The sequence below is a fragment of the Gekko japonicus genome, unplaced genomic scaffold (genome assembly GCF_001447785.1).
Source record: "Gekko japonicus isolate JY-2015 unplaced genomic scaffold, Gekko_japonicus_V1.1 scaffold4607, whole genome shotgun sequence".
Taxonomy (NCBI): Eukaryota; Metazoa; Chordata; class Lepidosauria; order Squamata; family Gekkonidae; genus Gekko; species Gekko japonicus.
The window spans coordinates 61,748-72,996 of record NW_015176586.1 but is presented as its reverse complement, the minus strand read 5'-3'; the positions used below and the strand labels follow the sequence as shown (position 1 = coordinate 72,996).

At 49.6% G+C, this 11,249-nt stretch overlaps 1 protein-coding gene across 1 annotated transcript in view; it reads left to right on the top strand.

Moving 5' to 3' along the window:
• Positions 1-2,811: 2,811 nt before the first annotated feature.
• Positions 2,812-11,249, top strand: part of LOC107124128 (bactericidal permeability-increasing protein-like) — a 22,663-nt gene continuing 14,225 nt past the window's right edge. The window contains exons 1-5 of the mRNA XM_015427522.1: positions 2,812-2,926; positions 3,479-3,593; positions 5,225-5,353; positions 7,979-8,134; positions 10,343-10,406. Of these exons, the coding sequence (XP_015283008.1) occupies positions 2,812-2,926; positions 3,479-3,593; positions 5,225-5,353; positions 7,979-8,134; positions 10,343-10,406 (579 nt within the window). The remainder of the gene's footprint in view (positions 2,927-3,478; positions 3,594-5,224; positions 5,354-7,978; positions 8,135-10,342; positions 10,407-11,249) is intronic.

The following is an 11,249-nucleotide window of genomic DNA, read 5'->3' as shown; positions in this document are numbered from 1 at the left end:
TTAAAACAATAATTAAAATGACAATTAAAACAGTAAAACCATAATATACCGAGCAACAACTAATTCTGATCATCAGTACTGATATTAAGATCCAGGCCACCAATGTCATAAGAGAAGCCAGTGCTGGATCATCCCCCTGTTTCCCCCCCCCCCCAAGCACCAAGAAGACAGAGCATCACCTGCCCCAGACTGAGAATGTTTATCTATACCTGATGGCTAAGAGCCACAGATGGACCTCTGCTCCATATGTTTCTCCAGTTCCCTCTTATAAGAACATAAGAGAAGCCAGGGCTGGATCAGGCCAGTGGCCCATCCAGTCCAGCACTCTTCTGTGTCACACAGTGGCCAAAAAGACCAGGGGCCCTCAGGACATCCCAGCCGTCTTCCCCTTCACTATCTTTGCCACACAGCTGCCACTCCGTTTCCCTTCTCCCTTGCCCTTGACCGATTACACTGTTGAGAGGTCTGGTACCGTACTTAGCATGTGCTGCGATTTTAAAGCAGAAACAGGACCCTGTGAAATCGAGGGCGCAGCCTCTTCGGGAATACTGTGTACAGTTCTGGTCACCGCACCTCAAAAAAGACAGGACAGCTTTGGGGAAAACGGAGAAAAGGGCCAGTAAACCAATTAAGGAGATGGAACGTCTTCCCTACGAAGAAGGGCTAAAGAGGTTAGGGCTCTGTAGCTTGACGGGACGAGGATTGAGGGTGGCCTGATAGAGGTTTCACAAAATTATCCGTGGGGTAGATAAGGAAGAGAAAGAGGTCCTTTTCTCCCTTTCTCACAATACAAGAACTCCTTGTGGGCACTCCATGAAATTGCTGAGTGTTGGGCTAGATGGGCCATCGGCCTGATCCAACATTGGCGTCTCTTATGTTCTTATAAGAGGGAATTGGATAAACATCTGGAGCAGAGGTCCATCAGTGGCTATTAGCTACAAGGCATAGACAGGAACTCTCAGGCTGGGGAAAGTGATGCTCTGTATTCTTGGTGCTTGGGGGGGCAAGAGTGGGAGGGCTCCTGGAGTCTAGGCCCCACTGCTAGACCTCCTGATGGCCCCTGCTCTTTTTGGCCACTGTGTGACACAGAGTGTTGGACAGGATGGGCCTTTGGCCTGAGGCAACACTGAATCCTCTTATGTTCTTATGGAGACAATGGCTGCTTTGCAAGGTGGACTCTGTCATTATGCTTTCTTGAGGGTCCTCAGCTCCTCACTCACTCCCCTTCCCATGCTACAGCCCGTCCCCCAAATTTCCTGGAATTTTCCCACTCTGAGTCGGCAACGGTATTCAGGCCGCCCCTGGAGGCCAGCGACCCTCCTGGGCGACCCCGGGCTCCTTCTCTTCTCACTTGCTAGCCTACAACCTTCATTCTGCATATCATTAATGACGGCAAAATATACACCACCACCCCCGCTTCGAACCACACCTGCAGTACGGGAGCATGCTTGTGTGTGTGTGTGACTGTGTGTGTGAAAAAAGAGGCTATGTTGTGCAATGTCTGCAATAAGGTCCAGCTTTTGAGCATCTCATTCCCTGCAGACCAGCCGGGGGGGGGGATTTGCTCTGTGGGGTCCACCCAAGGCAGCAAGAGACCAGGCAGCCCCTCCGCCCCGCCTCTCCTCCCCTCTTTCTTGCTGCTCTTTTCCGAAAGAAAGAAAGAAACTGAAAGGAGAGAGAGAGAGAAACTGAAAGGAGAGAGAGAAAGAGAGAGAGATTGAAAGGAGAGAGAGAGAAATTGAAAGGAGAGAGGGAGAGAAAGAGAGAAAGAAAAAAAACTGAAAGGAGAGAAAGAGAGTGATAGAGAAAGAGAGAAACTGAAAGGAGGGGGAGAGAGAGAAAGAAAGAAGGAAAGAAAGAAAGAAAGAAAGAAAGAAAGAAAGAAAGAAAGAAAGAAAGAAAGAAAGAAACTGAAAGGAGAGAGAGAGAGAGAGAGAGAGAGAGAGAGAGAGAGAGAGAGAGAAAGAAAGAAAGAAAGAAAGAAAGAAAGAAAGAAAGAAAGAAAGAAAGAAAGAAAGAAAGAAAGAAAGATGACACAGGTACCACAAAGTCCCTGATCCAGAAAAATTCTACCATGCTTCAGGTTAAGTGACTAAACTGGCTTTCTTTGGAAGGAGTCCCAAATTTATGGTATAGACGTCATTTACTTCTGTATTATTGTTTCAAGTATTTCTTCAAATATACTCAAGTGGCGTACAATGGAAACAGAAGAAAACAGCCTACAACAGATATAAAGAAGAAGAGATTAGATTCATACCCCGCCCTTCACTACCCAAAGGTGTCTCAGAGCGGTTTACAATCTCCTTTCCCTCCCCCTCCCCACAACAGACACCCTGTGAGGCAGGCTGGGCTGAGAGAGCTCTGAGAGAAATGGCTCTTTTTCAAGGACAGCTCTTATCAGAACTACGGCTTGCCCAAGGTCATCCAGCCAGCTGCGAGTGGAGCAGTGGGGAGTCAAATCTGGTTCTCCCAGTTTAGAGTCCGCGCACTTAACCACGACACCAAACTGGCACCCAAACCAGCAACATTAAAACAATAAACACTAAAGCCCCAGACATAGCTTTGCTTGACAGGCTGGACCCCTCCCGCAGTTCTCTTCTTGAAATCGAAACCCTGAGAATGTTGTGTTTGTTGCAAGCAGCGGCCTCGAGGTGGGCCCAGCTGACATGTCAGGGCCATGTTTTGCAACCGAGGAGGGGAACCCCCGTGGCAGAAATAGGACCAGGGCTTCCTGCTTCCTCCCACTGCTTCCCTTTTCGACAGGCTGAAAGCAGCTGGGCCCCACTCTCTACCTCCCTGGAAGCTGCCAGGATGGCCCAAGGGAACACGCTATGGACAGCCCTGCTGGTCTCCCTTTCTCTCATGCTGGTTGAGGGCACCAACCCCGGCATTGTGGGCAGGATCACAGGCAAAGGCTTGGATTATGGTAGGTATTCTGTTCCCACTCTACTGCCCAACCGGCAGCCAGGGAATTGCATGGCAGGCGGGTTCTTTGGCGATCCGCAACGAGAGTTTGGGGGTTAAAAGCACTTTGCTAAATCTGAGCTGCTGAAACTGAGGTGGAGTAAGCGCGATGGCCCCTGCCAACACTTTTCCTGGTGTTTTTAGAAAGCGGGTGGGCCAAGTGTGTCTTCTGAGTGGTCACTGGAGGTTTGATTGGTTGTGTAGATCATTAAAGATGTCGCTTTGGCAGCACAACGCAAACATCTTCACTATGTGACTCAAGGGAAGCTGCGGCTGGCGTTTTGTGGGTGGTTCTGCCGCAGCCGTGTTGTGGCAGCTGTTTTGTGGCTGCGCCCACCACACCAGGACAGAATTCCACGGGTGCCTGCAGGCTCCAAAATGTGGGGGACCCCTGGTCTAAAAACAGGGCTGTTCCTTTGGACCTGTTCTTGCCAGAGGCTCAGTAACCGTCACTTCCTCCTGGGAGGACGACGGCCTCTGATGTCCGTGGTTTTTCTCTTTGCTTTCAATTCAGCTCGCCAGGAGGGCGTTGCAGTCTTGCAGAGGGAGCTGGCCAGGGTCAAGCTGCCCAATTTCTCTGGGTCCTTTGAGGCCCTCGTTTTGGGCAACATAGAGTACCGGTTCCACAGGTGAGGCCACTGCGACCGGAATTCATGCGGAGCACAGGTCGGGTGGGAGGCCCACGGGCTGAAAGCAAAGGGGATCCCTTCGTTTGATCGATTCAGTCCCCAAACTGACAGCCTGCCTCCCAGTCCTCCTCAGGCAAGTCAGAACAACCAAAATAACAACCGTGATATGATTACTCCGTGTAACATTGTATAGTCAGTTATGTTGTTTACCAAGCACGTTCATACCAACATTTGCAAGCAAAGGGTATAGCAGACAAATGTTTTAAATAAATAAAGTACTCGTGCCAAAGTTTGATTTATTTATTTATTATCAGAGTTGTACCTCGCCCTGCCAGCCAGAGACGGCTCAGGGCAGCTTACAGAAAGAATAAAACACACAATAGACCAGGGGTGTCCAACATGAGGCCCGGAGGGCTTCTCTCAGGCCCGCAGTGGACCTGGCCGTCTTCTGCTGCTTCTTCCAGTTCTGCTACCGCTGCGTCATTGTAGGTTTGCAGCTTACAGATACACACCTGAACAGCAGACTCAAGAATGCAACAGCACAGACATTTTTATGCAATAATTCAGAGCAAGAGGTGTCCGTTATCGGACACTGTTAAATAAACAAAATATTGCAAGAGCGCTCATGTTTTAAGCAAGTTTTCATTTTAAGTTTTTTTAAAAAACCTTTTTTGTTTGTGTCCCTTATAAAGTGTATATCTCCACTACCTGGCATTACATCTTATGACACGCCCGGCCTGGCCCAACAAAGTCTCATTTATGTCAGATCCGGCCCTCATAACGAATGAGTTTGACACCCCTGCAATAGACAGTTTAAATAATGCTAAAACCATATAAAACATTCTAACATTAAAAGGTGCTAATACTGATGTTGCTGATAAATAAAGACATTTTAAAAGATTTTAAAAGATGGTGGCTTACCTTCAGTATAGCGTCCCAGCGGTCAGCCCGTAGATCTAGCCTTATGCAGCTGGCACAGGCTGTTCTGATGGCTTCCATATGAGTTTCTTTTTGTGTAGATGTTGTTCAGTGGTTAAGATGCTGAACTGCAGTCTGGAAGGTCGGTAGTTCGGCAGTTCGAGACCTGAGTGCTGCATGGCGGAGCGAGCTCCCGTCTCTGGCCCCAGCTCCTGCCAACCTAGCAGTTCGAAAGCAAGAAACTGCAAGTAGATAAATAGGTACCGCCTCAGTGGGAAGGTGAAAGCATTCCGTGCGCCTCGGCATCTAGTCATGCCGGCCACATGGCGACGGAAATGTCATCGGACAGCGCTGGCTCTTCAGCTTGGAAACACAGATGAGCACCGCATCCCTAGAGTCGGATTCGACTGGCTTTTGAGCAAAGGGAAACCTTTACCTTGTGTGGCTCCACCTCTTCTGGTGACCATTTTGTGTTTGCATCCACTGTTGCGTTCCCACAAATGTTTGAAAAGGTCCGGGGGCCCCTGCTTCAGCGAGAGGTGGCCTCTGGTCAGCTTGTATGGCCCCTGTTGGGCAGTCCCTCCGAAAGAAGCCGGAGGCTTGCGAGGCACAGGGTGTGGGGGAGGCGGTCCCAACATGGGTCAGGACACTCCCGCCTGGACCCCAACTTCTGAGCTGCCTCTCCACACCAACCACCTTCTCTTTTTTTGAAGTTTGAAAATCGAGTCGTTCCAGCTGCTGAGTTCCACAATCGCACCCGTCCCAAGCGTGGGCCTCAAAGTCTCCGTCACCAATGCCTTCGCCGAGGTCTCGGGGGAGTGGCAGTGGAAGAACTGGATGGCGTAAGTCCGTTGTCACTTCCCGTCCTTTCTAATGTTCACAGTCACTGAGCCTAGGGGATCGCTGGCAGAAGCCGCCCTTGCACACCAACATGAGATTGGCCCTCCTGGGTCAGACTCTCACCGTCTAAGCATAGTGTCGAGCTGTGGGGTGGCCATTGGCATCCCTTCCGCTTCATTCTCAACATCCAGAGGAGCAGAGGGAAGGAGAGCCAGTTTGGTGTCGTGGTTAAGTGTGTGGATGCTAATCTGGGAGAACCGGGTTTGATTCCCCACTCCTCCTCCACTTGCACCTGCTGGATGACCTTGGGCAAGCCGTAGTTCTGTCACAGCTGTTCTTGAAATTGGTTTCTGTTAAGAGGTCTCTCAGCCCCACCCACCTCAAAGGGTGTCTGTTGTGGGGAGGGGGAGGGAAAGGAGATTGTGAGCCGCTCTGAGACACCGTTGGGTAGTGAAGGGCGGGGTATAAATCCAATGTCATCTTCTTCTTCTTGTCATGGCTCACAGCCACCAGGTTTATTTATATATTAAAGCATTTATATCCCACATTTCTTTGTGATTCAAAGTTTTGTTGTTGTTGTTCAGTCGCACAGTTGAGTCCAACTCTTCGCGACCCCATGGACAAGATCACGTCCTCTGAAGTTTGCTCAGCTTCATGTTCGTTGCATCTATGACACTGTCCAACCATCTCATCCTTTGCCTTCCCCGTCTTCTTTGACCTTCAGTCTTTCCCAGCATGAGGGTCTTCTCCAGTGAGGGCTCCCTTCTCATTGGGTGGCCAAAGTCTTTGAGCTTCAGTTTCATTATCTGGCCTTCCAGGGAACAGTCAGGGTTGATTTCTTTTAGGACTGACTGATTTGATCTCCTGGCAGTCCAAGGGACTCTCAAGACTCTTCTCCAGCACCATAGTTCAAAAGTGGAAAATAGATTCAAAGTGGCTCATAGTAATAGTTGATCGTAGGTGGCCATCTCACTGTTTTGTGCTGTCAGGCCACATCCGCACACGGCTGCAGATTTCACTGTCACTGGGTGGTCTTTTCCACATGGGAAGTTACTGCAGTGCACCACGCAGGGGGGCATAGCTCCACAGGGAGGCATAGCTCCACAGTGGGCTCTTGTCCACGAAAGCTGATGCTTTGTCAGTCTTTAACATGCCTCGGGACTATCATGTATTTTAGTGTAGTTGTGCACTGTCTGGTATTACTTTGCTTCTGTTAATGGGATTTGCACTTCACCAGAATGCAAAATGCAAAATGCACTTTACCAGAATTTTTAAAATATTTCTTCAGCTCTATATTCCACCTTCCCCGCAAGTGGGCTCAGGGTGGACCGCAACAGCCATCTGAATAACAATTCAAACGATATGAGAAATAAATAATTAAAACTGTTTTAAACAGATGGCTCTGTCATTTACAAATACAATGTTCTGAAAATTGGAGCAGCTGAGCCGTAAAACAGACTATAAGATCTTCTCAGATGGGCCATATCAGATGCCAAAATGCACTTTACTAGAATGGACTTTACAAGAATGCCTAGTATTGCTTTGCTCCTGTTAACTGGATTTGCACTCTACCAGAATGCAAAATGCGTGGAGCGCTGAGGAAGCCCTCATGCTCGGTGTGAAGAAGAAATTCTTTTTTTTCTTTGGAGGTTTGAGATGAGGAAAAGCTCCACTCTGAGTTTTAGAAGTTTTTTCTCCAGAGAGCAGGCCGGAAGGGGGAAAGGCAGTCCAGTTGCTTTCCAGCTGTCCTTCATACAAATGTTAATAGATCTAGCAGGAGACATAATGGATCGGTCAAGTCCCCCCCTTCCTCAAGCAGGGAACCGAGATTGGGAGGAACTAAGTAAAGAGATTGGGAGGAACTAAGTACTAAGAACAGGAGCTTCAGGAAGAAAGAAACTGGAGATTGGAGGGAACGCTTCTCTGACCTGGCCTGACCCGGTCAGTGGGTAGGGGAAAGAGCAGTGATAAAATTAGGGAACAAGAAGGAAGCTCTCTTTGGTGCTGGGTCCATTGGAGCAGACAGAACTCTTAACTGAGGTCTGGAGGAGGCAGCCATTTTAACCATGTGCTGGCTTGCAGAGCTGAATCTTCAAGGTAAAGGCGACTCTGTAGAGTTCTGTAACTTCATAAACTAGGAACATCTGACAGAGCATGTATAAAGAGAGGGACAGAGGACTGGCATTTTACGCATTTCTTTTGAATCCCTTGCTCCATCTGGTGCTGTGCTATAAGTATGCTTGTGAATATTTTCTTTTGAATAAATACTTTATAACTTTAGATGCTGGTAGTGGTTCTCTGTACCTCATAGACCTCCACCATCTTAAAGGTTAGGGTTAAGAAATTCCTGGAGATTTGGGGGGGTACAGGATAATGCCATTGTGACCATGCTCCGAAGCAGCCATTTTCTCAAGGGGAACCGATCTTGGTCGGCTGGAGATCAGCGGTAGTCCCAGGAGGTCCGTAGCCACCACCTGGAGGTTGGCAACCCTAGGATTTAACAGATGCACGTGACTCCCTGGTGGGTGATCTGTGTCCCTCTGTTGTTTGTTTGTTTCCCAAGCTAAGCTAGCTCTGCTCTTCTGCCGGGGAACATCCTTGATTCCCCCCTTGGTGTTTCCGAACAGGAGCGACCATGGCTCATTTGACGTGAAGATCAAGGGTCTCTCCATCTCCGTGGGCTTGAAGCTGGGCAACGATTCTGCCGGGAGGCTCACTGCCGACAGCTCTGCATGCAGCACCCACATCTCCAATGTCCAAGTGCACATTGACGGCACATGGAGGTACGTGTGTCCACCTGGCCCTGACCTGGGTGGCCCAGGGTAGCCCGTCTCATCAGATCATGGAAGCTAAGCAGGGTCGACTCTGACAAGTACTCAGATGGGAGACTACCGAGGAAGACAAGGATCGCTATGCAAAAAAGATATTATAGCATTGGGAAAAGTGCAGAAAAGGGCAACTCAAATTATTAAGTGAAGAAGAGAAGAGATTGGATTGATACCCCTGCCCTTCACTACCCAAAGGTGTCTCAGAGCGGCTTACAAACTCCTTTCCCTTCCTCTCCCCACAACAGACACCCTGTGAGGTCGGTGGGGCTGAGTGACAGAAATTGCTCTTTTTCAAGGACAGCTCTTGCCAGAACTACGGCTTGCCCAAGGTCATCCAGCAGGTGCAAGTGGAGGAGGAGTGGGGAATCAAACCCGGTTCTCCCAGATTAGAGTCCATGCACTTAACCACGACACCAAACTGGCTAAGAGGAGGAGATGGGATTTATACCCCGCCCTTCACTACCCAAAGGTGTCTCAGAGTGACTTACAAACAAACTCCTTTCCCTTCCCCTCCCCACAACAGACACCCTGTGAGGTAGGTGGGGCTGAGAGAGCTCTTGACAGAAACTGCTTTTTTTCAAGGACAGCTCTTGCCAGAACTACAGCTTGCCCAAGGTCATCCAGCAGGTGCAAGTGGAGGAGTGGGGAATCAAACCTGGTTCTCCTAGATTAGAGTCTGCGCACTTAACCACGACACCAAACTGGCTCTCTAAGAGTTGCCCCTACGGTGCCGCCCTGGCTCTAATCCTTTTGGCCACAAGGGCAAAGAGGGAGACTCTATCGGGATACGAATTCGTCGGTGTCTGATAGCAAGAACGCAATGCTCTCATTTTCAGAATACGCTTTTATAGTATATCACTCAGCCAGATACTGCCCCTGCAAAAAAAATGTGTTGAGACAATTGCTTATGTCCTTCTGCATTGTCACCTGTATGTGGATCTAAGGTATATATATTTACATTCTACTTTAAGTAGGATGATAGATTGCCCTGGTGCACTTAAGGTACACCGGCTTTTAAATGACTTCTATTCTGACATCACTGAGAAAGTGGCCACGTTTCTCCACTCTGCTTTAAAGCTGTGCCAAAGGATCCCAGAGTATTTTCATAGGTGCGTTTTAACCTGCTCCTAAATTGTACAATCTAGATACACAATATTTTTATAAGTGTTTTTAATCTGCTCTTAAATGGTATAATCTTCATCGACAAGTTATGCCAGTAAAGGTGAACTTGAACTGGTGGGTACACAGGGCCTTTTTGGTGGCCGCTCCTCACTTACGGAACAACCTCCCCAGGGAGGTGTGCCTGGCCCCTCAACTGTCCATCTTCAGGAGGCAGCTGAAGGTGGTCTTATTTAGGACTGTGTCTGATTAAAGCGGACTTTAAATGTTGGTTTTATGTATTTTTATGCACTCCTGTGTTATGTATTTTGCGAATGTGGTTATATGCCGTGAGCTCCTTACAGAAGAGAAGCAGCGGATAAATGTTTTAAACCAATCAAGCTGATCTTCGTGGGCAGTGTCTCAAGGGAGGGGTGCACCTTCTTTGGACTGCTGAGCTGTGATCTGTCTCTCCCCCCCCCAATACGTATTCTTAGAACATAAGCACATAAGAGAAACCAATGTGGGATCTGGCCAATGGCCCATCCACTCCAACCCTCTGTCACACAGCAGCCAGAAATACCAGATGCCATCAGGAGATTCACCAGCGGGGCCAGAACTCCAGAAGCCCTCCCACTGTTGCCCCCCCCCCCCCAAGCACCAAGAAGACAGAGCATCACTTGCCCCCCCTATCTATACCTTGTGGCTAATAGCCACTGATGGACCTCTGCTCCATATGCTTATCTCATTCCCTTTTGAAGCCGTCCATGCTTGTAGCTGCCACCACCTCCTGTGGCAGGGAATTCCACATGTTCATCACTCTTTGGGTGAAGAAGGACTTCCTTTTATCCGTTCTAACCTGACTGCTCAGCAATTTCATTGAGTGCCCACAAGGAGTTCTTGTATGGTGAGAAAGGGAGAAAAGTACTTCTTTCTTCAACTGCTCTATCCCATGCATCATCTTACAAACCTCGATCAGGTCACCCCTCAGCCGTCGTTTCTCCAAGCTGAAGAGCCCTGAGCGCTTTAACCTGTCCTCATAACCTGTTTCCTTTCTTTCCACAGCTGGTTGTACAATCTCTTTGACAGTCAGGTCGAGTCCGCCTTAAGGGAGGCCATGGAAGACCAGGTAAAGCCATGGGGGGGGGCCTTCGAAAGGGTCTCTGAAAGATACAGAACGGTGTCAGGGCAAAGGAGACCATCACTCTCAGTTAGGGTTGCCAACTGTAGGTTCCGTAATTCCTAGAGACTTGGGGGGCGGATCCTGGGGAGAGCAGGGGTTGGGGGCAGGGAGGGAGCTCAGGAGGGTAGAATGCCATAGAATCCACCTTCCAAAGCAGCCATTTTCTTCAGGGGGATGTGCCGATACCTTCCCAGCTAAAAGGCCTTTTTGAATGCGGGGGGGGGGGCTGGTTTGGTCCGTGAGGCCCCTCACCCACACACATTTCCATGACTTGAGCGGGGAGCAGACGGCAAGTTTCGGGGTGAACCCCACTTGACTACTAAGGTGTGCCCTGCTGCACGGGGGGCGGTTGTAGTGATCCTGGGGCCCCGGGCAAAAGTCCAGGACAGGGGCCCAGAATTACTGTTGCCCCCCCCCCTTGATCCAAGCAAAGGGTGGCCTCTGTGGCTGCCCCTGAGAGGCATGAGCCCCAGACATCTGGGGCAGAAACGCACGCCCCTGATAAGACAGGACTTCCTGCAACGGAGCGTGCCACCTCTGACAGCGGCATCCTTTGCTCCTCACAAAAGCCTGTGCCAGTAGACAGGCTGTTTGCGATAGTTGCTACATGGGCATCTGGCACCAGCTGCCCTGTCTGAGGGCGCGGGAAGGACTGGAGAGAACCGCAGGCTCCCGAAAACTCCACATAAGGAAAGAGACGGCATTGGAAGCCACTCACAGGTGAACTGGATGGATTTGGCGCTGTCCAGTGGGAAGAAGGAGGAGGAGGAGGAGGAGGAGGAGGAGGAG